Source organism: Urtica dioica, chromosome 4 (assembly GCF_054948205.1).
Source record: "Urtica dioica subsp. dioica isolate 48M chromosome 4, U.dioica_male_clone48M_v1_H2, whole genome shotgun sequence".
NCBI classification, from domain to species: domain Eukaryota; kingdom Viridiplantae; phylum Streptophyta; class Magnoliopsida; order Rosales; family Urticaceae; genus Urtica; species Urtica dioica.
The window spans coordinates 8,014,443-8,041,452 of NC_142759.1; the positions used below are offsets into that span (position 1 = coordinate 8,014,443).

General features: G+C 36.7%; 3 protein-coding genes across 4 annotated transcripts; 2 read left to right on the forward strand and 1 right to left on the reverse strand.

Moving 5' to 3' along the window:
* Positions 1-1,211: 1,211 nt before the first annotated feature.
* LOC149400004 (aspartic proteinase 39-like) lies at positions 1,212-5,613 on the reverse strand. 2 transcript variants are annotated; one of them, XM_089613291.1, is made up of 12 exons: positions 5,248-5,613; positions 5,033-5,153; positions 4,099-4,526; positions 3,825-3,981; positions 3,426-3,508; positions 3,229-3,325; positions 3,017-3,089; positions 2,492-2,695; positions 2,259-2,383; positions 2,041-2,142; positions 1,819-1,928; positions 1,212-1,705 (listed from the first exon to the last, which is right to left on the reverse strand). In XM_089613291.1, the coding sequence occupies exons 1-12, from the start codon at positions 5,520-5,522 to the stop codon at positions 1,537-1,539; spliced, it is 1,944 nt and encodes a 647-aa protein (XP_089469417.1). In that variant the 5' UTR covers positions 5,523-5,613; the 3' UTR covers positions 1,212-1,536. The 2 variants fall into 2 exon arrangements, 1 of the variants encoding a protein (XP_089469417.1); XR_016296719.1 differs by lacking the exon at positions 1,212-1,705 and having other exon boundaries at positions 1,824-1,928; positions 2,296-2,383.
* A 7,988-nt stretch (positions 5,614-13,601) lies between these two features.
* On the forward strand, positions 13,602-15,355 carry LOC149400005 (uncharacterized). The gene is made up of 4 exons (XM_089613286.1): positions 13,602-13,909; positions 14,271-14,372; positions 14,482-14,815; positions 15,198-15,355. Exons 2-4 carry the CDS (start codon positions 14,306-14,308, stop codon positions 15,274-15,276), a joined length of 480 nt encoding a protein of 159 aa, XP_089469412.1. The 5' UTR covers positions 13,602-13,909; positions 14,271-14,305; the 3' UTR covers positions 15,277-15,355.
* An 8,010-nt stretch (positions 15,356-23,365) lies between these two features.
* LOC149400006 (metal transporter Nramp3.2-like) lies at positions 23,366-26,562 on the forward strand. Its single transcript, XM_089612042.1, has 4 exons — positions 23,366-24,058; positions 24,525-24,661; positions 24,758-25,410; positions 26,019-26,562. The coding sequence occupies exons 1-4, from the start codon at positions 23,517-23,519 to the stop codon at positions 26,238-26,240; spliced, it is 1,554 nt and encodes a 517-aa protein (XP_089468168.1). The 5' UTR covers positions 23,366-23,516; the 3' UTR covers positions 26,241-26,562.
* The last annotated feature ends 448 nt before the right edge of the window (positions 26,563-27,010 follow it).

Genomic DNA, 27,010 nt, shown 5'->3' on the forward strand with positions numbered 1-27,010 from the left:
TAGTTTGGGATTGGTTAGTTCATACCAAGGATCGAAATACCGTTACCGTTACCGTTCCGAGCCTTCGAATTTACTGGTAACCGCCCGTACCGTAAAGGAATACCGGGGGAAGCGAGAAAAAAAGAGGAAACCGGTACCGTTGAACTTACCGTTACCGTAGAGGAATACCGTCAAATACCGGTATTTACCGAGGGGAATTCAGAAAAGAAATATACAAAAAAAACATACAAAGTACGTAGGATAAAACAAGTCACAAAATTTCTTCATAAATCAATAAACAAGTTCATCATAACCTTAATCATCACTAACTAATCACAAAATTATCAAATAATTCGGATTAAATCCAAAAAAATTACAAACATCAACACAAAATTTCTAAAATTAAAAACAAGTCACAAAATATCTTCATAAATCAATAAACCACTTCATCATAACCTTAATCATCACTAAATAATCAAAAAATTACCAAATAATTCGGATTAATTACAAAAAATTAGAATCATGAACACAAACCTTAAATCAACACTACATTTAAGTTCACAACTATCAATTTATACTTAATCTTCAAAAATTATCAAGAAATTTCAAGTTTTAAACTCAAAATCATCAAAAAATAAAATTTAGCCGGGAAGTGGACCGGGAAAGGGGTTACCGGCGGGATCTGGGAAGATTTGGCCTTCGTCGCGTCGGGAAATGGGCGGGACGGCGGGATCCGGTCGGAAAGCTGGCAAAAATGGTCTGGGTCGCGACGGTTTTCCCGGAACCACCGGAAAATTCCGGTTTTGGTGGTTCCGGTGCCGGGGAGCTCCAAAAAGGGGGAACCGGACCGGTTCCCGTCCGGTTCCCCCGGTTTTTAAATCCTTGGTTCATACTAAAAATCGTTATTAATTAAATCAACAATATTCACGTTACAGTACCTCGTTTCAAGAAATCTATTCAAATGTAGAAGATTATTAGATAAAAACTAAGATCAAATTTTTAGGAAACAAGGAATGTAGAGTCCTCCACATGTAAAAACTAAGATCAAAATTTGAGAAAAATATGCAGAAAAATGTAGGCCCCACACTTCATCACAAAAATATGCAGAAAAATAAACCAAAATTTATTATTAAATAACAGCAGTGTCATAACTCATAACACACAAAAAAAAAAAAAAAAAAACAAAACAAAACAAAACAAAAACAAAACAAATTACATGGAAAATTCCAAAATACAAACCACAACCCGCCAAAAATAAGCTTCATTTTGTAAGGGAATGTAAACCATATTCGACCCCAATTACAAAAATGCCGAAAAAAAAAATACGATTCACTTCATTCTCACTTCCTATATGTTGCCGAAAACCAACATCTATCACATCTCCTATGTCTGAGTTCTATGAGTAATAAAAATATATCTAACGTCAAGAAAAAAAGAATCACAAAACCTGATCGAATATTATAATACTTACTAGCAAATGCATCTATATGTGTGACGAATTTTTTTTTATGGAGATTCACTCATTCATCAATCAGTTGAGAATAGGTAGCTTCATGTTTAGAAGGACTGGAGTTCATGCTCTGGGCCAGCCACGTTGACAGGTGTATAGGTATTGATAGCTCGAGGGCGTCTCCAAATAAACCAAATCCCAAACACAGAAAACCCAATGATCAAGGAAACAACAATTCCCAGAACCGCCATGACATAATTATACTGCCACCATTTCCTGCATCAATTCCAAAAAATAGCCGCAAAAATATCTGTCAACATAAGAAATTGTAGCCCGGATCTTGCAAATATATAAGAAATCTGTAAAAAGAACAAGCGGTCATAATGTACCGTGTTGTGACCACTTGTTCTTTTGGAATAACATTCCATCCGACCAATTCATACTTCGAAAAGTTATCGGGAAGATGCATACCACGTTCGGAAAGCTTGGAAATTATACTCTGCACATGGAACAAAATCATCATGAATAGTGTAGAATATATATGTGTGTGTGTGTGTGTGTGTGTGCAAAACTTATGTGAATGTTTTATACTTCCTTGGATATTTACCCACCAATGCAGTTATATGTGACACCGAGTTGGAATGTGCTGCTGGGACTATCGCCCATCCAACAAGGGAATTGTTTCCATCAGAGGTAAAATTCAGCAGGTGGACCTAAATCAATTCACCTCAAGATTATTGCAAAAGGAAAAAAAAATGGAAGACCCGTAAGTAGCTCTACACGGCTTTAAGGTGACTGCATTTCATGAGCAATGTGATAAGATTTTCACCTGTGAGACGTAAACATTTAACTCAGTAGCTATATACCCGGCTAATGATGTGATGTGAGGCTTTAGATCGTTGTAGCTAATGTTGAATGACATTCTAAATGTTATTTGTCCAACTTGATACTCATCTGCACTAAGATCAACCAAATGCTTCTATAAATGAAAGAAGCAATCAAATTCAATAACATGATAATAATGCGTTAATGCTCCAGATTAAAAAAAAATAGCTTCCAAACCTGGAAGTGCATATTCTGGTTTTCCATTTCGTGCTGGTGTAGGTGATACTCGAGTTAAATTATCCTCACTAAAAGGGGAATATACTGGTGGAGGGGAATCTGGTATCTGAAGCTTCTCCCATAACTCAGAACAATTAGTTTTCCAGAAACCAATTTTCATATTTTGACGATCATACAGCACAAGAGTATTCCGCACAATGATTCCTAGTACAAATAAAAAAATTCCGTTAAGAGGGTGACACCTATATCCTTGATCGTGATAGGAGCACATAATAGAAAACTTTACGTCAAGGGGGTAAAATATAGATTAGTCCCTTGGTTGTACTCTACACATGGGCCGTCGTCTTTCTATCCTTTTCTTATATTGATCGGAGATTGACCAGTGGTAATCTCCTCCTAAAACTTTCTCGTAGATAAAAAAGCTACCTCTTTATTTAAAAAGGGAAGAAAAAAAATTGCTTGAGAAGCAGAAATATATGAAAGGGCATTTAAAAGAACAAAAAAATATTTCAAAGCCTAATGTACCTCCTAAAAGCGTGGTTGGATCCCTTTCACTCTGGAAAATACCCAGGCAATATGCACCGTGCACCTTTGAATGCTTCAATTACAGAAAAATAAAAATAAAAACTAAAACACAGAAGTGGGTATTCAATGAGAAAAGCTTAATCAACATATATAAATTTCATGAAATATAGAGTTTAAAAAAGATGTAGTAATAATTGAAATCAGTAAATTACCCGAAACAAGTAATTTTCAGGAGTAAGTGACAGTTTCTGTCCATTGCCAAATACCATATCCACCACCGGGAAATATTTTGACAGGTCATTGACATTGCTAAAAGAAAAGAAGAGACAAAACTTAGCTGTTACAGACAAAACGTAGAAATGAGCAAGTTAATTGCACAAAGTCGGCATCCCGTTATTTCATGGCGTACCTTTCTGCATCCAAAAAGCAGATATCATTATAATTAGGATCCGGACCAGGTATCTGCTTCAGAGGTTGAAGCTCCTTCATGATCTGAAAGTGGAAGAAAGAGATGGAAGGATAACATAAACATGATAAAGTGTGAGAATTAAATGAATAAGCGAACTGTAATTTGTCAGACCATCCACACCACACACTCACTTAAATGAAGCCAGTCTATAAGAAGTGGTGCTTTTACTGTAGATTTGTGCTTAACCAAGGATTCAAGATAAACCAAATTTACATATAGAAGCTTTAACAGAAACCATTTTTTATGAGATATTTTTACACTAAACTTGTATTCACCCACAAATTAGAAAGAGGAAAAAAAAAAAAAGATTTGAGACGAAAAACAAAGAAGAAAACCTACGGATTCTTTAAATGCTAGAAAAGCTGGTTCCGGTAAGTAAGAATATGTTGTACCGCTGTCCAGAATAGTTCCGTGTTTTTCATCAAAAACCTTCGGGTCCAAAGCCAGTTTGTTCCCCGCAACATGAATCTCCTTCAAATCGATGTTGTAATAAGGACTGTTTCCAGCCCGAACTAGAGTAAATGTGTGAGATGTACAAGACTATATTTGTTAGGGAATCGCAGAGGCGCGTTTCTTCCTGGGCCAAGAAAACAATACTTATTTAAATGCACACCTTCGCACCGGGTCGGAGTTGGCAAAGACCATGCCCGCCGGAGGAACGATGCTGCCAAGGACCATGGACCCACCGCCGATGCCCATTCCGCCATAGCACAGAGAGAATGAATCGCTAATGATGCCTTTCTCCACGAGCTGATCAACGACGCTGATGTCACCGCTTCCCAATCCCATTATGCCATCGGCCTTCTGGCTGTAGAGTTCCCCGCTTTCACTGTTTTCGCAGCCGAAAACGGCTCTCTGAGGCGGAAGCTCGCTCAGGTTCCCGAAAGACAACAAGTCCTCCCCGAGCACGCCACTGCTTGAGCTCCTCTCGGCGTATTGCCTCTCGTAAACGCACTGTTTCTGTTCATTGTCACAAGTACAGTCTACGTTGCACTCCTTAGGTCGATAAGTTGTAGACAGTTCTGGATCAAATCTGGGGTCCTGATTCAAAATTTAAAACGTCGGCAACATAATTAACCCAGATCAACCAGGCGTAAAAGACATGAACACTAGCAGGAGAAGTATGTGAGGGCGTCGACTTTTCATTCATGTCAGATGAGTTCAGAATTTGAGAGTTCCGAAATAGGAAAAGGGACACAAAAACTGACTCAAAATCAGGAAACGCATAGGAAATTCAGAATTTTTCAGAGTGCAAGTAATTTCCGCGCTCATTTCCATGATAAGAGAGACACAATCAATTCAATGGAACCCTGCACGAATATCAAGAGGACAATTCCTAATGGTCGAAAATTAAAGAAAACCTAATTCGAAAATTATGAAATTGAACAACTCACCGATTAACCTAGTTCAACAAAACAAAACACATACGGATCGCATCCATTTCCATTTCATAATTATCAAAATGTTCTTGGTTTGAAAATCCCCAAATTAGGAATAAGCAAAAGAGAAGATCCAGAATGTATATTGAAAATTGAGTTTATTCAAACCTCATGTTTTCCACATTGATCGCAAGTCGAGCAAGGTACGTACGTAACAGAGCTTCCGGTATCCACAATCAAAGAGAATTTCTGCGGTGGAGTTCCGATCCAAAGCTTCGTCGTGTAATATCTTCCGAAATCAAACTAATGTATAAGTCTCCATCCAAGAAACAACATGCATTATTATAATATTTTTGGCATTTCGTTTGTTGAAAAAAACGTACCCGTTGAGAAGGAGATCGTCGTAGAGCCGCATTCGAGCATTGGGGCGAGTGTCGTTGGTGTCGGATCTCTGGAGATTGCGACGGAACTCTGAGGAAGAAACCGACCGCGACGAAGACGTCATTTCGGGAGCATTGTGATGGAGAGGCAAGAGAAAGGCGGCGCGTGACGTTGCGTCGGACCAGCTACGGACGATGGGAGCGGCAGAGACAAGCCGGAGGAAAAGGAGGAGGAGGTTGAAGATGGCCGGCGTAGGTCGAGTCAGAGCCACCGCCATTGCCGTTGACACGGTCAAGCTGGATTTGATCGCAGATCGGGAGAGAGATGAGATTAGAGGGAATTGTAGTTTTCGTCTCTTCAACTACAAGGAAGCGAGGTGTCACGGCCCAATAAAGATGGCTGGGCCACGTGACCCATCTGACCCAATGGAGCCCAACATTCCCATGGAGGTTTTGATCCAAGACACATTTGGGCCCAACAAGCTGCAAGGCCCAAAGGAAATTTCGCCCAACCCACCTTCTAGAAGGCCTCTCAAGTCATGCAGACTCAAGAACCATCTAGAATGTGTCTAGGTTCAATGTATCTCCTTGGGAACACGCATAGAAGGGGCATTTTTGTACTTTTCTCTTAATTTCTCTCTTGTAACTCTCCCTATAAATAGGGAGGCCATTCTCATTCGAGAGATTATCAGAAAGCATCAAAACATTCTTTGTATTCACGATATAATACAAATTTCTCTTACAAACACTTTCATTCTCGCTCTCCGACCGACCCTCCCTCTCTTCGCCCAATTTTCAGGCTGACTTAGCCATCTGGCGAGCTAAGGCCGCACGGTTTTTAGTTCAACAACTAAGCCCGTGACAAGTGGTATCAGAGCCAGGTTCACTATGGCGAAGACAACGGAACCATCCAACATCACCGAAGGAGAGGGTGGCCAACAACGAGGACGAGAAGAAAAACGTACGGAGAAAGCCACCCGCGCGAAGTCGATGGAAGCAATAGCCAGCATGGGAGAGAGACTCGGAAGGATGGAGAGCATCGTCAACGACTCGGAGGACCGCATTGAGGAAAGGCTCGAGGCTCTTAAAGACATGGAAGGTCGTATGGAGAAGCGGCTCGAGGAACTCAAGGGCGTAGAGGAGCCAAGCGACGAACGAATCGGCAACCTGGAGGAAGAGGTGTCAGAATTATCGGCCACCATCAAGGAGAGACTCACAGCGCTGGAGAAGGAAGTATACTCGGGCCATCCAGGGGAATGGAAGTCCGAGATAGAGAAGATGAAAGGAGCTCACCAACGCGAAATGGCGGGAGTCATAGAGCAAGTTGAGGAACTGAAGGCGACACTAGCTTCGGTCCAAGAGCATGGGGTGCTCGGCGTTATCGAAGAAATGAAGGTCGATTTAGCCTTATTCAAAAGGGCTTTCTCGGCGGGACATGGACAAAACACATCCACAGAAGTACGCAGGGCGGACGTACCAAGACCCCGAAGTTTTGCCGGAGTACGCAACGCGCGAGAAGTCGACAACTTCCTATGGGGGTTGAAGCAATACTTCGGAGCCATGGGTATCACGAATGAAACGCTTCAAGTGCAGACAGCGTCACTCTACCTGGAGGAAGTGGCCATGCTTTGGTGGAGGCGACGACAAGAAGACGTGGAGAGAGGCACATGCACCATTGCCACCTTCGAAGACTTCAAGAATGAACTGAAGAGGCAATTCTACCCAGAAAATGCCACCGACGAAGCTCGAAGTAGACTCCGAAAGTTGAAGCAAACAGGTACCGTCCGTGACTACATCAAAGAGTTCACCAACCTAGTACTCGAAATCCCAAGGATGGGCGACGAAGATGCACTATTCTTCTTCATGGACGGCCTACAAGCATGGGCCAAGGTGGAGCTGAGAAGGAGAGGAGTTCAAGACTTGGCATCCGCCATTGCCACGGCAGAAGGATTGGTGGACTTCTCCACACCAAGGGACGTGACCAAGGGACGAAATCCAAGGCCTGCTTCAAGTCGTGGCGACTTCTCCCAACAGTCGTTCGGACCAGCCGAAGGGAGCAACACGGCGAGCTCTTCCCGACCACGATTCACTCCAAACCAATCCGCCCCTGCGCAGCCAAAGCCAAAGCGATGCTTCTTATGTGACGGTCCTCACTTCATGAAGGATTGTCCGACGAGAAACGCCCTGACCGCGCTCACCGCCACCCTGGACAAGCCAGAACCCAACAACGGGGATGCAATGGGGTCCATGCGACTGCTCAACGTCATCCAAGCCGCCCCAAAGATCAAGTCCCCTGGACTACTTTACGTAGATGCCATGGTGAACGGACACCCAGTCAAAGCCATGATCGACACCGGTGCGTCAAACAACTTTGTGTCGATTGAGGAAGCACAACGACTCGGACTGAAGACCATAAGAGGAGGGGGGACCATCAAAGCTGTCAACTCAGAAGCCAAACCTATCCACGGGGTCGCTCGAGGAGTGAAGACCATACTTGGCACATGGGAAGGGGCGATAGACTACTCGGTGGCACCCATGGACGACTTTCGTATCGTACTCGGGCTAGACTTCATGGACACGGTAAAAGCTATACCTATCCCATTTGCTAACTCTGTATGCATAGCAGACGGGAGTAGCGCCTGCATGATACCCACATCCAGGGAAGCCCAACACGAGGCCCTAGCTCTATCGGCCATGCAATTCTCGGTGGGCGACCGAGTCATGGTGAAGCTTCTACCACAACAATTCAAGGTGTTTCGGAAAGTACACAAGGGACTAATCCGGAAGTACGAAGGACCATTCGAGGTGACAAACCAAGTCGGGGCAACAGCATACAAGCTTCAACTTCCTCCGAAGGTAAAAATCCACCCAGTCTTCCATGTGAGCCAGCTTAAACCATACCACGAGGATCCAGAAGAGCCATCGAGAGGAGAATCCGCAAGGGCGCCCACAGCCGTGACTACCTCATTCGACAAAGCCGCAGAAGAGATACTGGCAGAACGGGTCATCAGGAGACGAGGGGTCCAACCATACAAGGAATACTTCGTCAGGTGGAAAGGTCTACCAGAGACAGAAGCCAGCTGGGAACACGAGGATGCACTTTGGCAGTTCAAGAAGCTTATCCAACAATTCACGAGCAGCAACGCGACAGAGGCGCCGCGTTATTAGGTGGGGGAGGATGTCACGGCCCAATAAAGATGGCTGGGCCACGTGACCCATCTGACCCAATGGAGCCCAACATTCCCATGGAGGTTTTGACCCAAGACACATTTGGGCCCAACAAGCTGCAAGGCCCAAAGGAAATTTCGCCCAACCCACCTTCTAGAAGGCCTCTCAAGTCATGCAGACTCAAGAACCATCTAGAATGTGTCTAGGTTCAATGTATCTCCTTGGGAACACGCATAGAAGGGGCATTTTTGTACTTTTCTCTTAATTTCTCTCTTGTAACTCTCCCTATAAATAGGGAGGCCATTCTCATTCGAGAGATTATCAGAAAGCATCAAAACATTCTTTGTATTCACGATATAATACAAATTTCTCTTACAAACACTTTCATTCTCTCTCCCCGACCGACCCTTCCTCTCTTCGCCCAATTTTCAGGCTGACTTAGCCATCTGGCGAGCTAAGGCCGCACGGTTTTTAGTTCAACAACTAAGCCCGTGACAGAGGGAACCATTACGTCCAATCCCCCTTTCGATCGCTAAAATTTAATTTTTTTATTTTTCTTTTCTATTTTCCTTGACGAATTTACACAAATATCCTCGCAATGAAGCTCAAATTTGCAATGCAACAATAGAGCCTGAGAAGTTCAATCAAATCTTCAGCTTAAATCAGTGTCTTCCATTATCGTCCTCATTATTTTCGGTCGAGAAATTAAAATTCATTCTCGGAGTTTTTGAAAAATCGGTTATCTAATTGCTATAGATTTTCCTCTATTTTATTTGCTGAAGTTTCAAGATTCTTTATTTTTCCTTTTTTTGGGGGGGGTTTAAATAAGGTGATATTTATAATCAGTTCTCAAGATTTATGGTTTATTATTCTTGCAACTAAGTTGGAAAAAAATAAAGGTAACCTTTTCTCCAAAATCTTTGATAAGGCGGTGACGATGATGGTAATGAGGATTTTGTTGAAAAGCCCATGCTATGGAGGAGGGTCACATTGTAGATGATATTTTTGTGTTTTAATTCACAGTTGTTATGCTCTTTTTTTTTTTTTTTTTTTTAAACCTGGTACACCCAGGAAGATAACGCATATCAGTCAAAACAGTTTTGGAGAGTTCAAGAGGAACAGCCTCCTCCCAAACCTCATTGGACAAAAGATGGCCAGCTCTTTTCGCAATCCTGCAAAAATCAAGTCCCTAAGGCCTTCCTGATTGATTTACATGAAGGGATTTTATCCCTGGAAGACGATTTATTCCTCTCTATCGCCTGACTCCAAAGTAAGTTGATATCTTTTCTTTAGGCATTTGGCTTAAATGTGTACGCATCTCAAATTTAGAGTATTTTACTTCTAGGTGACTCATCAGTTTTATGTAGGAGTAGAATTTGGATCGGGCTCAGAATGATCTACTGAAGCTAATTACCTCTTGGAATCAGACCTAAGAAGTTTTTCCCTTCAAAGTTTGGTCTTGGAATTTCTTGGTTAATGTCTCCTCTTACCCTTTGAGGCTTTCTTGGTTAGCTAATTCTCCTACCTTGAGTTGCAGATCACGATGATAATCGGGGAAGAAAATCCTAGTCATATATGTTCTATTTTCCGACACTTTGACATGCATGCATGAAAAACATATTGCGACATTTCATTTTTTAAGATTATAGAAATATAATTTTTAAATCTAGTGGTTTCTATGGACCAAAATGGTAGTTCCATTTTTTTGTAAATTTAAGTAAATAGTCATTATGGTGACGTTGCATTGTTTGAACGTTTTTAGCATTTCATTTGCGTCCTTGGAGTATGATGATTATTTATAATTATTTACGAATATTTATAATTATTAATATCTTTTTAGCTCTGTCAATAAAATATTGTGACTATTTAATTAAAATTTATCAAATATTGGCTATATGACAAAAACTTGAATTTTCATATGATTATATGTTTAGAGAGCCATAAAACAAAAGTCATTAATTAAAGGGTTTTGAAAGCGAAAGTTGCATAATTTTTTCTCTCAAAATTGGGTCAAGAAAGTCGGGTACATACTAAGGCAAGTCTCGACGCCGCTCGCTTAACACATGTATTAAAGCAAATGAGTAACTAATCAATATTAACTACAAAGTGCCTCTAAACACCTTATCGGAGTTGGCTTGTGGAATGTGGACTAATAACCTAAGGTTCAATAAAAATGGATAAAATCATAGAAAATTGTTTCGCTTTATTGATTATCGTGTTATTTATACTCTTAGGGCATGTTTGGTTAGAGCCAATTCGATGGAATGGAATGGAATGGATTCATAAAACTTAGTTTTCTTACGTTTGGTTTATTTTTAAATGAAAGAATGATGATTCTATAGAATCATCATTACTTTGATTTGAGGTAAAGAGTATTACTTAGCAACCCCAGTGGAATGAAGGATTCCATCTTGTAATCGACCTTTTACCGTAACTACCCATGTCTAAATTTCAAACACAAAACACACACACATAAAAAAAATATTTTAAAAATCTTAACAATTCTTCGGTCATTCACGATAAGAATACAGTAATAAAAACAAAGTTTTAAAAAAAATAAAACCTTTGTATTACAACCTAAGAACAATGGCTGGAAAAAAAAATACTCACACACATGGATTCCATTGAACTTGCTTAAAAAAACATTCCGCCTCTACTTCGGCCAGAATCGGCGCCGTCTCTTCCGTCCGCCGCCGAATCTCCGCCTCTGGCCTCAGGATTGAACACGAGATTGTCGAATCCCTCCTAGTTCTGGTCACTGATGTTTCTAGATGGATTCCACATGGTCGAAAATCATGTGGAGCAGTGGTCTTTTCCCACAGTGAGCAGCGAGGCGGGCCGGAGATGGTTACGTGGCGGCGGTGGTTGGACGGAGGCTTATCGGAGGAGAAGGGTGAGAATGATGGAGATGGTAGAGGTGTGGTTGTTTCAGGAATCGTGGAGTTGAATCAAACGAGTGAACGACATTGATTTATTATCCTGGTTTCTTTTTTTTTTCAGAAATTTTGCTGGTTTCCAAGAAAACAAAAACCATGGCTTGAACTTTGGGGAAGATGAAATAGGGATATTTTTGTCAATTACTAGCCTATTCCATTCTAATATTTATTTGATAAAAAATAAGCACCAAACATCATAATAGCTTTGTATTCCCATTCCATTGTCATTGTCATTCTCATTCCTATTCACATTCCAGTTTTCTTTTCTAACCAAACATGCCCTTAGTGTTACTAGAACTTTATTTACTCAATATGGGAATGTTCATTGATATATCCATGATAAGAGCATCTATTCTTAGTACCATTGACTACCTAGCCAAGGTTTTAAGTGTAATCGTATTACGAAAATGCTAACAATCATCCGTGATGATGGATTCAACCATTAAATGAGTAAAGATTAACTTTGTTTTTAAAGAGAGATATATATCGTATATGTAAATCTCATTCCTCTCTAAACATATCTTGAACTCTTTAAATGCAAGTATTTAAGTCCCGATTAACTACTAACAAACACGTCAAAGAGCTTAATAAATTGACCTAGAAGCCTAAGGTCACATTTTGATCACTATCGAGTTTCACATATGACCATCATTGTGACTTCAGTATGTACGTTGTAATGGTTTTTTAAATTGCTCATCTTGAAGAAGCCCGTCCAAGTTGTACACATACTCATACATACATAATGCTCCCACTAAATATTGTAACACTTCATGTTATATATATATATGTGTGATTTTTAATTTAGCTATTTAGAATTAATCACCTATCAAATTTAAATGTTCTACCTATACGATATATTTAGTAAAGTTATTCTAGAAGGCTAAGGAATTTCACAAATATTTATTGTAACACGTATGAATATGTAAAATACATATATGGTTTCTTGCTTAAGAATTGTAGGGATTTGCTTGTAAATATCAAAAATGTTTAGCTAGTTGCTTAACCATTGTTTTGCATATTGGAAATTGATTTAGCTAAGCAAATCTAAGCAAATTAGCTAATTTAAGCTAGTTGTTTAACTATTTAGCTCTAGAAAAATCTATGTGGCAAAAATACTATTTAGCTAAGCAATACATTTAGCTAAACCATTAAAGATGCTCTAATACTATTTCGAAGATATTTTATATATGAGAAGAGCTTTAAAGCGCATGTAGACTTTTTGGATATTTTATATATTTCTTTTTTTAAACAAGATATGTTATATATTTCAAATCTTATCCACTCTATAATACGTGGCGAAATAATCCATTTTTCTTTTTTATAAAATCATTACTGACCTTATCGTAATTATAATAAATAAATTAATATTATAATCGATATAGCAATTCATCATTTAATCTACACAGGTTTATTTTTAATTTATTCAATTTTTGGAACTTTTAGTTTTCTTCATCTTTTTAGTAATTTGCTTCCTGAGCTTACTAGCCACAAATGGCTTATAATTGACCATATTCGAGTTCTGATAGTGTTATTCAGAATTTTCATTTGGTTCATGGAAAATAATTTCTTCATATTTGATACTCAATTGTATGAATATATATTGGATTAAATTGTATAATTTTTCTTTAATATATTACTCATTGTAATGTGAGTAAACATAAAAGAAAATATCTATCCTGCAGATATTTTATACGTGAGAAGAGCTTGAAAGTGTATGAAGGCTTTTTGGGAGATATTTTAAATCTTTCAAGATCCACTCATAGTATGTAGCCAAAGAGTCAAAAAAATAAATTTATCAATCATTACTGACTTTAGCCTAATTATAATAAATAAAGATTCTAATCAATATGGTAATTTATAATGTAATCTAAACAGGATGATTTTTAATTTCATAAATTTTTGGAACATGTAATTTTCTTCATCTACTTATAAGTAATTAGCTTCCTGAGCACTAGCTTATAGTTTACCCTATTCGAGTTCTCAAGAGTGTTATTCAGAATTTTCATATAATTCATGGAAAAAGAGAATTAATAATTGACAAAGCGTTCTTTCTGTAAGAGAGTAATTTCATTTCCAACCGCTACTTGCCTTTTCAAGCCAAAAAAAAAAATATATATATATATATATATATATATATATATATAAAACCGTTGCTTGTCTTCCAAACAATTTCCAAGTAAACAATTATTGAGAGTTTGTGTTTCAGATTTTTTTTTATTTGCGATAGCCACATAACATACGTTGGAAGTTGAAGGCCCATTTAACAAACTATGTCGGTGTTGGTCCAGGTTGCATTAAATTTTGAGAATTTATGATATATTTTTTCTTCTAATCTCTATTGCCTTCTTTTTATATTATTTCACTATTTTTTCAGGCGAAATCTGTATGATTGATAATAATAATATTGATGGAGAATAAATACACAAATTTCATTACGACTACAATTCTTCATTTAGAAAAGAAAAAGGACTACAAGTCTTCTTTATAATATCTTGCATTAAGTTTCCCTTGATGCATTCTGGGTTCAGCTTCGGAGATTAAAGATCCAAACTCCCATTGAGGTAATTTAGGGAATAATAATGCCGAAATTCTGTTTTTTTTTGTTTTCTCCCTCTGATAAGCCAGACTCTATGCTTGAATAGTATTATTTTGATTTAAGAAACAACATACGTGCTAGTCTACACGGGAAACCATTCATTAAGTAGTGATCTGTGAAATAATATACAAAGTAAAGCAAGCTAACCAAATTAAACAATACATATTCAACACAGAAAAAATGATCGACTTCCATTTCATTTTACTATTTTTTTTTTCATCTCTATCCAGCTTCTTTCATACAAATTCAAAACAGAAAGAAAAAAAAAAATCATAAATTTTAACATCGTCTCGACTGATTTTAATTTTTAATTTTGTTTATTTTAGCCCAATACATATATAACTGATCTCAACTCTCAAGTATGACCACTGAATGGAGCACCATGGTCACTTCTCTTTTCCATCTATTTGTTCACTCTGCAGTTTTCGGTAATTAGCTACACGTTTTGCGAATTCCCACCAATTTATTAAATTATTATACGTATCTTTTATTCTAATAAATAAATTCTCGCTTTTGCTTCGACGATCGGTTTGGCAGCCGTGCTATCTCTGGGGCTATATCTGATCACGAAGATCTTCATCGACATCGATGACAACACGGACATCGAAAATCCTGACTCGATGGAGACCGACCTGTTATTGCCCGCCAAAACGGTGTCAACGACCTGTGACTATGGAACGATTTCTGGTGAAGATATTGAAAAGGCAAATTGCAGTCCAAGTAGTGATATGAACAAGAAGAATGATAATAGTGATAATTCATGTGTGGACTTGTATGATGGCAAATTGTGTATAGTTTGCTACGATGGGCAAAGGGACTGTTTCTTTGTACCTTGTGGACATTGCGCTACTTGCCACGTCTGTGCTCGGAGGTATGTGCTTTAATTTGCATAGTCATTTCAATTTGTTTAATTTAAAACTTTTTTTTTTTTTGGGACTGAATTTATGGTTTAGCTAAGCTAACACTAATTAATTACTCTGTAAAATTGAACACAGTCTATGATAATATTTAGAATATCTTTAATGCTATAATTAATTCTTTAGTCATAATAAGATTTATTTTTTTTAAAAAAAAGTGATTGGTTAATTTAATGGTTTTTTTGCTAAATTTCTTGAACCTTCTTCTTCTTCTTCTTCTTCTTCTTCTTCTTCTTCTTCTTCTTCTTCTTCTTCTTCTTTCAAATATGCTAAATTTACAATTTATTTTGTATTGAAGGTGAATAATCAGGACCTGTAAACTACTTTTTGTTGCAGGATTTTCTATGGAGAGAACAAGACTTGCCCGGTTTGTCGAAGAGTAATCGGCAAAGTGAGCACATTGTTTCGGAGCTAATTAGGGGATGCACGAAATATATAAAAGAATATATTATATACGAGAAATTAGATAAAATTTCATTATTTATTGTATAAATATTCTTCTAGTCCTCCGGATCAAGATATGCACAAGTTCGATAAATTTTCACTCTATCTTACAACTAACTCATTAAAAAAATCCTTACTCGAGTTTAATCACATTAGAGATTTAATTTTACCTAAGACTTGAAGTTTTGTGAGTTTTAATTGAGCTTTACTTATTGGCAATAAAATATCAAGAGCAAACAACATCAATTATTAAATAATGGAGGGTCCACTCTCACGATCAGGCAACAAACAACATTTAAAAAAACGATATGCAGCTGAAGGCTTTTTTGAATGACTCAACACAATCAGCTAAAATTAGTCAAATCCTCACGAGAATAAGTAATCTTAATCGCACACCTAAAAGCATGATTTATAACAATTACGGACTAAAAAAAGACGTAGATCTAAGTCCAACAATAGATCATCAACTAATAGCGCTCTAGTCGTCGTTCTCAATTGTCATTTTTCTTGCATGTGTTATTAGAGCCGTTAATGAAAAATATGAAAAATGGCATTAATTGTCTCTATTTTGAGATTTATTTTCTCGTATAAATGTCACACATTTCATACACAAAAATAGGCATTGGTTAAGACAAAAACTGGCATAGATGTGTATCCCTAAAAACAATTGAGACAATCATGTCCTCCCAATGAATATCGTGTGCTACTTCTCTAAAAAAAAAATTGAGACGACCCATCTTTCCTTTACTGGTGTTGTGAAATCGATCACTATGGTAGAAATACTCCGAGCTACTGTCACGTCCCGAGAAAGTTGAGTGTGAATTTTATAACTATAACTAAACTAATAAATTCTACGGAAACGATTCACAGTGCATACCCAGTTGATTACTTCAAGTGCAAATATAACAAATAAAAAAAAAACTAGAAAACATAAAAGAAACAAACCATTACAAGGACGTACTTGTTTATAATGTACATCTGCTAAAGAATTACTAAAACGAGAGTCTTTAAAACTAAAAATCTGACGACGCTAAACTCCAAGGTCGTCTTACTCTTATCCCTTCATCTCTTTCCTGGGATATAAATGATTTAAAGATAATTTATATTTAGCCCGAGTGGAAGCTTGAAGGTGGTGTGGACATTGATTGACGATTGATTTCTCTGTTTTGATACGAGCTTAGTGTTTAAAAATTATGGAATTTTCCTTGGATTGTTATTTTTGTGCCGCGTTTTTGTTTGATCCAAGTTTGTGGATCTCGTTGAGAATCTAATTTGGTTATTATTTATCGAAATAGGGCACGTGGTTAGAAGCCGTTTAGCGGGTTCACGATGGTAATGAACGTCCGGGTTCACGGTCGTAGTGAACGTCCCGTTGACGAGTGCAATAGATTATAGGTAGGTGATATTATCCCATCTCACCTTGTTTTATGTTTAGGCTAAAATAATATATTAATTCAAAATAAAAATATTTGCGAAAATGCCACGACACTTGAAACCGTTTTTAAAATGTGGCGGAATTTCAAATCGAAATGAAAATATTTTGTATATCATAGATAATCCGGTTACACGTATATATGAAGCGGAAAGTGCATCATATATATAGGGTACGGATAGTGCACTATTCGGATCAAAAGATTGCCACGAGTTATGTTGGCAGAGGCTCAGGAAATAGTATATGTTTTAACTATATTAGGGACACATTTACATTTCTGTCATTTAAATTTTTGCAAGTGTACTTGTACGTGTATGGCGATTTACACATATAAGAATATTATTATTAAAAAGTATTTTCGAAAAACCAAAATTATAATGCTTACTGGGCATCTTGCTCATCCCTATTTATTTTAAATCTTGTATATACCAGAAAGTGAGAAAGAAGGGTTAGGACGACTTGGAGATTAGCGTCGTCAGTTTTATGTTTGAAGACTCTGTTTTAGTAGTCTTTTAGCAAGTGTACATTACAAACTAGTACGTGTTTGTCATGATTTATTTTTGTTTACGTTTTCGAATTTTTTTCCTTTGGACCTGTAAAGTAATCAATTGAGTATGCACTGTGAAATAGTTCTGTAAAATTTATTAAATTTTATTTTTATTCAATAATTACACTCCACTTTCTCGAGGCATGACATCTACCTTGTTTTTAAAAAACATACGAGAATATTTTTATTTCGACAATATCTAAGTTATATTCCTTATTCATCACAATTTCATATGACTTATTTATTTTTAGTGTTTAGATTTTTAATTCACTTTTTCTTATTTTCTTAAAGCTATACTTAAAATGACTGCAAAACCATCTTAATATTAAAAATCAGGTATTATTGATTATTTAAAAATTGATATATATGTAGAGAATCATCATCTTTAAATTAGCTATTTGTGAAATTTCCACCCGGCTATTTGACCATGTGAGATGATGGGTGGGTAAAATTCTACACATATCTCATTTAAATATAGTAATTACTTGAATATCTCAAATCTTCAAATATTCCATGGCTACGCTTTTTTTTTAGTTTTAGATGGGATTTTCAAATTAAAAATGAGAAGTGCTATATTCTCAGAGAACGTTTTTAAAATTAGCTAAGTCAGGTAATTTTCACTTTAATAAACCTTGGACGCATCTGGTTCAAACTCAAACGTTTGTTGTGAAAATGACCAAAATTACGTCGTTTAAAAACCTTTTTATGAGAAGAATTTTATTTCACTAAAAAAAAGAACAATTTTATTTTCATTCTTATTCATGAAATACCTTAATTTAACAGTTTTATATTATTATTTTTTGTTGTTTATCTTTTTATTTGAATTATTTTTTAACGTTTACATTTTCATTTTTTTTATTCGTTTATATTTTAATATAAAATAACGGCAAAATCATACGAAAAAAATTAAAAACAGGTATTTATAAAATATTTGAAATTTATGTATTCAAAGAATTACCATCTTCAAAGGGATCATGGGAAACTTTCCCACCTTTGTTTGGTGCATCACGGGCTTTTAAGCCAATCAAAGCCCACACATTAGTTGTGGAATATGCTTGTGATATAGTACTTTTTTTTTTTTTTTTTGTGAAAAATAATATAGTGGCGATTTTTTTGTTTTTTGTTTTTAATAGAAATGACAGATGAACGTTTTATTTTACGAAAACAACGATGTTTAAAGTGAATGGTCGTTTTTGCCCCTTACTTCATTTATTTTTCGTTGTCGTTGTCCAATAAACCTAATACATACAATAATATACACTTAACGTACATTATAGATATATAATTTAATCAGTATCATATACATATATATATATATATATACAGGGGCGGACCCACAACCCAGTTAGGGGTGGCCGTGGCCCTCCAAATTATTTATTTTTTACATTTTAGCCCTTGTCATTTTTGTTTGTTTGTTTATACATGCTTAATCTTATTTATTTATTCTAATACTCAATTTGTATCTATTTATAAGATAAATTAAAAAAACTAAATATATTTTTAACTCATATTTTAAGTTTAAGTTTTGTATAGTATAATTGATTTTTGTCTTTTTTTTTTTTTTTTTTTTTTTTTTTGTACTTGGTCCCCCCTAAAATTTGTTTATGGCTCCGTCACTGTATACACACTTACACACACACACACATATATATATATACATATTATTTAATCACATACTGATTATTGTATATATTATACGGATTATGTGATATTATATACAATATAATGATAATGTGATTATTGTATACTGTTATTCTCGGAGCCGACGACCTTTTACGTGGGTTCGAGCTCCAACGTGACGGCGCTGATTTTGACTCGCTTTCACATGTCTAATTTAAAAAAACAAAACTATTATAATTAGTCAAGTGACTCAACTATTCAAACATTAAGGAAATAGCCCAACTCATATATAGGTCTTCACAGTCTGACGCATGCATCTTGTTTTAATTTGGGCCATTTTTTTAAAATTTTAGATAATTAGTTTTCATAGTATTACTTGAAAAATATTATTTTCGCGATAAATCTATAGATATGCTATTCTTGAAATTAGTTTTTATTTATTCATTTATTATTTAAAAAAAAAACACTATCCTCACATACACTTTTTGTAGGGATCCGTATGCTAATTTCTTTGTAGATTTTCTAGGCCCAATAAGTTTCATCTTCATTTGTATGTATCTTCTTGTATTCTAAAGCTTTCGATTCCTTGTGTTTCAAGCTCCAGCTTTTTGATAATCAGTCTAAACTATACGTGAAACAACTAAACTATATAAGTATTACCGCAAACACTGTTTGAGTGATTGAGATACAAAAAAATGATAGAAATTATGATAAAATAATAATAAATAATCCACTTTTCAAATTTATAAGCTACAATCATTTGGACTAGAGAACACGAGAGAAGCGTACCAAAGGCTATTGAACCAAATGTTCACTAAGAAACTCAGTAAGATGATGAAAGTATATATATCGACGGTAAGTTGGTAAGTAAAGGCCGTCTAAGATATCGACCATGTGTCTCGTCTAAGATAATCATTCTAAACTACATGAAACAACTAAACTATAAGAGTATTACCGCGAACGCAGTTTGAGTGATTGAGACACAAAAGAAATGATAAAAATTAGAGGAATTGGTGGCAATAATACTCAATATTTGGTCAAAATACTACTTATCAAAGTTTTTTTTTTCTTTGTAAAAAATACCACATGTTACGTTATAGTGGGTCCGTTCCTAATCGGACCGTTAAGTTCAAACAGAAATTTTAACGGCAAAGTATTTACGTGTAACTAAATTTGAAATTTTTGAGTATTTTTTCCCAAGAAAAAAAGAATGAGTATATAAGTAGTGTTTTGTCTAAACATTGAGTATTTTTACCACCATTTCCCCTAAAAATTATGACAAAATAATAAGAAATAATCCAAAATTTCAAATCTATAAGCTAATATCATTTGGACTAAAGATCATGAGAGACACCTACCAAAAGGCTATTGAACCAAATGTTTCCTTAGAAACTCCGTAAGAGGATGAAAGTATATATCGACGGTAATTAAGTTACGTAAAGGCCGTCTAAGATATCGACCAAGGGTCTCGTTTAAAAAGATGTTTTGATGTACTAAATTAAACAATACCAAATTAAGCTAAACCCTTCAAATTGTTATTCGTGAGATGATTCCACAATGTTTTTTTTTTTTGGATAATTAGTGACAAAGAGGGTGATCGAGGTAAACCCTAAACAGATCAATGCTAACTATGAGAATCGAAATCTTGAGCTGCTTCTTCTCGTTGTCTTTAGACAATTGCCTCCATTTTCTTTAAGCTCTTGACAAAGAATAAGAAGTTCAAGTGGACTAGTAAATGCGAAGAAACATTTAAACAACAAAAAAATATTTGTAGAAATATATTTCCTCTACGTCACGATTTTGCACACGGTGGTCAGCAAAGTCTGATTAGAGAAGAGCTGAGAGGACAAATATCTCATCTTCTACGTTAGGAAAACACTCAACGACACCAAAAGCCAGTATTCAATCATAGTGAAGGTTACCTCGGTGGTAATTGGTAGTTGTAACAGTCCTAAAAACAATGACCGTACTTAGAGTCATGCATTATCACTGTAATGACTATCCAATCACTGAGATTAGTTCTTTACAATCCAAATCATTATGGAAGACTGACCAAATAAGCCATATAACTTGGATAATATAACTATCAAAGATGTAAAAAATAATTGAAATACATATTGTCTTGATCCCATCAGATGGGTACGTAGGCAGACTTCAACTTATAAGAAGAAACAAATCCCAAAGTTTATTGCATAAGAGAGGAGTGACATAACATAGCTTCTCACATATAAAAGTATCTTAAACATATATATATATATATATATATATATATATATATATATATATATATATAAAAATCTTAAAGTCGCATGTCAAGACCATTAGCACTATACAAATGATAAGCCGAATATGAGTTGCATCTTTCAATAAGCTAAGCACTAAGTAAATTGAGCACATAGCTCGCGTTCGTGATGAAACAACTTTGGTGATGATAATGAGTATCGTAATAAGTCGAACACGAACTCGCATCTATAGTCCCAAGGTCGCATTTTTTTTTCTCTTGACGTCCAACTTTTTTTTTATAATTATTTTAAACTCATGACACGAAGCAGTAAGATTTGGTATACAATATTTCCTAAAAAAAATTGGTATATAATAATTTAAACGAAGAATAAAATTGATGTGTATTCTAAATAATAAAGAAAAGAAAAATTACAAATTAAAAAAAAATAAGAGTACAATTGCAAATTGCGCTTGAATCGCACATGGTACGCAAAACTCTTGAGCCGTTATACTTGGAAAGTCGAACGATAAATATTGACATGGCAAGTATATCAAGGTTTTGAACTTTCCAACTAAAGTTTTGTCGTCACACATGGGTCGCACAGTTGCTTGTGCAACCACACGCATCCACGGCAATATCCTCAGCTCTCACACGCTTTACGCACACGTGGCACCATCAGTCGCAGCCTTTCCACACTTTATCCTCGTCCACGTCACTCTAAAAGCTCCAACAGATCATCATCTTGCCACGTGGTATCCTCCGCATAATTATATCAACGGGTTCACCTTGGAAGAAGAAAAAAAAAATAGATGATGTCTTATTAGTGACGCAAGGAAAACTTAGTTGACATACACGTAGATATGTATTATTATTTTTTTTTTTTCTGGAACTTGATAAGGATATGATGGTTGGAGAGAACCACGTTTATTTTTTGGCACCCATCTATATGAGTTATTATTATTAGGAATGGGATAAATTAGATAGCATTTGCCTGTATACAAAAAAACTAGATAACATTTTCCTTTTGTATAGTTTTTCTGAAAGGTCGTAAGGAGTTCTTCTAGCCATATAATATAAGAAATAAATATTTTAGTGTAGAATATTTGATGTTATTGGTTCTGTGGTCGATAAGATAGTATTAAAAATGTATAAGAGCTCGTAAAAAATGCAAATAATGTATTTATATCACTCCGCTTTTTGTTGATTTATTTATAATGTTGTCTTTTATTCACATTCGCGTATTGCTTAAAAAATAAAATAAAAAATAAAAAATAAAAACCCAATATAATGTATGACAGAGTTATTATTCACGTGGTAGGTATGTTCAAAGATATGGAAATTTGACTACCTCGTTTTTTAAGCAAATTTGTGATGTAATTTAGATTCTGTTGGATTTAGTCAGTAATGCTATTAATACACAGTGATTTTTTCAAAAAAATAAAACATTACTAATCCAAAAACTTCAATAGCGAATCTGCACCTATAGTAGCGATGGTAAATATCCATGTTCAGCATTCTCGGAAATAAAATAAAGAAATATAGCTAAATTTAATATTTTGCATGCGTACAAGAATACAACAAAGTAAAGTTAAATTGGTCTTTTTAGTGTTAGACTTAGAACGTGTTCGTTCAAGTTGTCTGGAGCTTACATCAGCAATAGAGATGTGACTAAAAACGCTGTGTATTTATTGATCTTCTCAAAATGTAGTTGAATTTGTGATTATTATCTTTACGGTACGAGGTGGACATAGTATGTAACACATATTTTCATTAAGAAAGTACACAAATTAAGTGAATATAAGATAAATAAAACTATAGTGTAGTGGGAAAGGAATAAAGGAAAGATAGAGTTTGAAAGCGAAAGGAAATGCGAAGATATAAGTAGAGATAATTTTTTTTTTTTAGGTTCAAGTAAACTTTCTATATATTTTTCTGAGTTAAGTATGCAGCCCTTAACTTAATAGAATAATACACTTTTTTTTTATCATATCTTATATAATAATATGACAATGCTACAATTTTTTTTAATTCAATAAGATTTAATTTTTGAACTAAAAAAACAACTAAAAGCTAACTTTAGGAAGTATATTTTATGGCCATTTGACACGCACAATATTATATAATTTTGTAAACCATGAGCTAAAACTTAAAATAAGATTGATACAACTGAGATATTCATTATTTTACATAGAGTAACTAAAAGGAAAAAGAAAAAAAGGAAAAAAAGAATTTCAAAGAAAAAGAAAAAGAAAAGCGTTATTATTGGGAGTGGCACCACTAGAGGTAGTTTTCTCCGAGCCTCTCCTTTTCCTTTAAAACGATACAAAAAAAGGCAGAGACTTTGGAGAGACTCCAATTCCAAACGCAATCAAAATCCACAACACAACCATGGCTTCCCAGCACTACCACAACACTCAACCCCTCTTGCCACAACACGCCACGTCATCGGACGACGACGACGGCGAGGCGGCGTACGAGACGACGGAGAAGGTGGTGGTGGTCGGAATCGGCGAATCGTCGTCGTCGGAGTCGGAGATTCCTCCGTTCTCGTGGAAGAAGCTGTGGCTGTTCACCGGACCCGGGTTCCTGATGAGCATAGCGTTCCTGGACCCGGGGAACCTGGAAGGGGACCTCCAGGCCGGAGCGATCGCCGGCTATTCGCTGCTGTGGCTGCTGATGTGGGCGACGGCGATGGGGCTTCTGGTCCAGCTCCTCTCGGCGCGGCTCGGCGTCGCCACGGGGCGCCACCTGGCAGAGCTCTGCCGCCAGGAGTACCCGCGCTGGGCCTCGTCGGTGCTGTGGGTCATGGCCGAGCTCGCGCTCATCGGCGCCGATATACAGGAAGTCATCGGAAGCGCCATCGCTATCAAGATTCTCAGCAACGGGTTTTTGCCTCTCTGGTCTGGTGTCGTCATCACCGCCCTCGATTGGTAATAATGCCAAGCACTTTTTTTTTTCTTTTTTTTTTTTTCTGATTGGTGGTGTTTTTTTTTTTTTTTTTTTTTTCTGTTCGTTGGAGAGCGTTGTGTGATCTGTTGCCTTGAAAATTGTGGCTTGGTTGTTTCTGGGTTTTTGAGAATTGAGACCTGCTTCTTAGATCCTTTTATCTTTTTTTTTTCATTAATTTAATTTGAGGCTTATGTAGGTCAGTCAAAATCAAATCAAGGATTAAAAAATCACCGTGAATTTGTTTATTTATTTATTAATTACCTAACTTGTATTAATTTTTATTTATAACAAAAAAAAAGAAGAAGACCTAACTTGTTGAATGGAATGCTGGTTATATCAGGTCCCACCATATCTGGAGATGTTCATGCATTCATTTACCGATTAATTTAAGTTCAATAGCACTTCATTTCGCATATTTTATCTAAATTTTTTTTTTCTTCCTTTCAGTTTTATCTTCCTGTTCTTGGAGAACTACGGCGTCCGAAAACTCGAAGCAGTTTTCGCAATCCTCATCGCGACAATGGCAATGTCCTTCGCTTGGATGTTCGGCGAGACAAAGCCCAGCGGCACAGAGCTTCTTCTAGGTAAATAGAAAGGAAAAAAAAAAGATCTCCATTTTTTTCCATTCCGAAAAACGTCCCATTTCTAACTCGTCTTTCGATTATTATTTTTATCACAAGGCGTCTTGATTCCGAAGCTGAGCTCTCGGACGATAAAGCAGGCCGTGGGAGTTGTGGGTTGCATCATAATGCCCCACAACGTGTTCCTTCACTCGGCTCTGGTCCAATCCCGGGAGGTCGACCACACCAAGAAGACCCGAGTCCAAGAGGCTCTCAACTACTACAGCATCGAGTCCTCGGTCGCGCTCTTCGTGTCGTTCATCATCAACCTCTTCGTCACCACCGTGTTCGCAAAAGCCTTCTTCGGGACCGAGCGGGCAAACAGCATCGGCCTCGGAAACGCCGGCCAGTATCTCCAAGACAAGTACGGCGGCGGGGTTTTCCCGATCCTCTACATCTGGGCTATCGGGCTTCTAGCCGCGGGCCAGAGCAGCACTATAACCGGTACTTATGCGGGCCAGTTCATCATGGGCGGGTTTCTGAACCTGAGGCTCAAGAAATGGCTGAGGGCGTTGATCACGCGGAGCTTCGCGATCGTTCCGACGATGATCGTCGCGCTTGTCTTCGATACCTCGGAGGACACGCTCGATGTATTGAACGAGTGGCTTAACGTGCTTCAGTCAGTTCAGATCCCGTTTGCGCTCATCCCGTTACTCTATTTGGTCTCCAGTGAGCAAATTATGGGCTCTTTCAAAATCGGCCCTCTACTCAAGGTACCGAGTTTGATTATAAGTCTAGACTAACAGAACTAATTTTTGCAGTTGGGATGGACTAAGAAGTGGGGTTAAATTCTGATTGTCCTCTATAATTTTAAGGAAAATATATGCAAAATAGCTGTTTGGAGCTAATTAATTAGCAAAATAGTCCGAGTTTCAAGTTTTTAGCAAAATAGCCAAACCTGTGTTTTCAAAAAATTTGTTGACACTGATTAAATTCTTTGACGATTTATATAATCAAGTTTTCACTTTAAAAAAATGTCATTGCTGGGTCAAACAAATTATTAAAACTTGATGCTTGCACATTTTGGCTATTCTACTAGTTTAAGACAAACCTAGACTATTTTGCAAATTTATTAATTTCAATTAGGACTTAAGGTAAAACAAACACCGTTATTTTAATCAGGAGTTCGATTTCAGCCAAAACACCTAAATGAGCAGGTTTGTTAAAAAAATATGTATATATATTAAAAAAAACAAAAAAAGTTATATAAGAACCTGGTAAAGGGTTGTTGAACTGTGTTTTCATTCAAGACGTATGTTTAGAGAGAGGACATTCTTATTGCTGGGCTATGAAACACACTTGTTTGTTTGTATGTCCATAGACGGTGGCGTGGACCGTGGCTGGTCTCGTGATGCTCATAAACGGCTATCTGTTGCTCGATTTCTTCTCGTCGGAGGTGAACGGAGTGTTTGTGGGAAGCGTGATGTCAGCGTTCACCGCGGCCTATGTCGCGTTCATCGTTTACCTCATCGCTCGCTCGATCACCTTCTCAAGTTGGGGCAGCCTATTTCAACGCAAGAGGGTCACCGAGAGCCTCGACTAAGCCAACCGGTTATATTCTTCAAGTATTTTAAGCCTCTCTAAGCACCGCCGTCTCTCCAGGTGTAGAACTAGAATTTTAGAATAGCTGTTTCTGTAATATGTTGTGCCTCTTGTAATTTAGTCCCTCTTACATTATTTCTCAATTTTTTTTTTGGGACTGTTTATATACGAAGCAATTAAAAGCAAAGCAGGATATATAGGATAGAATCATGTCTGCTACTTGAAAGCTCTCTCAATGGCACAATGTTATGTACTAAAACTTGTCAAGATACGAGGGTTGGGTTTTTGTATTTGGTAATTTATATATTTATTCAGAAGGCCAATCAATTTTTAATAAATATGCTTTCAAATTCCAAGCTCTGTACGAGAGCTGCTATATTTTTTTTATTGGCTTATCATTTCTTTGGATCACTGAAAGCTTTAGTGGGAAGTGGTTGCCGAACTGAAATCCTCACCAATACAAGAAGAGAGAATTTGTGAGAGGGAAAGTTTTTTTATTTATTATTTTTATGATTTATGATTAGAGAAAACGTTTGCCCACGATAGCGTACTTGTACTTATAATAATAGTGCTTGGTAATGGAGAATTTGATGGTGGCTCTCACATTCTAGCTCTCGTACAAAATAAATCTAATATGGTATTCTTTTCAGCTTTGAAGGTGCTTTTCCCTACTACTGATGGTGGTTTTTTTGTTTGTGTGGGAACAACTTTTGTGAGGAAAGTGGTGAAGAATGGGAAGAGTGAATTGAATTGCTAGGAACGAATCTACAC

Bases quoted from the DNA above. Each gene is read 5' to 3' on its own strand.
- LOC149400004 (XM_089613291.1), bottom strand. From the start codon at position 5,522: ATGGCGGTGGCTCTGACTCGACCTACGCCGGCCATCTTCAACCTCCTC. The intron at 3,326-3,425 runs GTACGCCATGAA...CTTTTCTTTTAG, and splicing joins TGCTTTTTGGATGCAGAAAG to CAATGTCAATGACCTGTCAA. The intron at 2,384-2,491 runs GTTTGGAAGCTA...ATCTTAGTGCAG, and splicing joins ACCAGAATATGCACTTCCAG to ATGAGTATCAAGTTGGACAA.
- LOC149400006 (XM_089612042.1), top strand. From the start codon at position 23,517: ATGGCTTCCCAGCACTACCACAACACTCAACCCCTCTTGCCACAACAC. The intron at 24,662-24,757 runs GTAAATAGAAAG...TTTTATCACAAG, and splicing joins CGGCACAGAGCTTCTTCTAG to GCGTCTTGATTCCGAAGCTG. The intron at 25,411-26,018 runs GTACCGAGTTTG...GTATGTCCATAG, and splicing joins AAATCGGCCCTCTACTCAAG to ACGGTGGCGTGGACCGTGGC.
- LOC149400005 (XM_089613286.1), top strand. From the start codon at position 14,306: ATGACCACTGAATGGAGCACCATGGTCACTTCTCTTTTCCATCTATTT. The intron at 14,373-14,481 runs GTAATTAGCTAC...TCGGTTTGGCAG, and splicing joins TGTTCACTCTGCAGTTTTCG to CCGTGCTATCTCTGGGGCTA. The intron at 14,816-15,197 runs GTATGTGCTTTA...TTTTTGTTGCAG, and splicing joins TGCCACGTCTGTGCTCGGAG to GATTTTCTATGGAGAGAACA.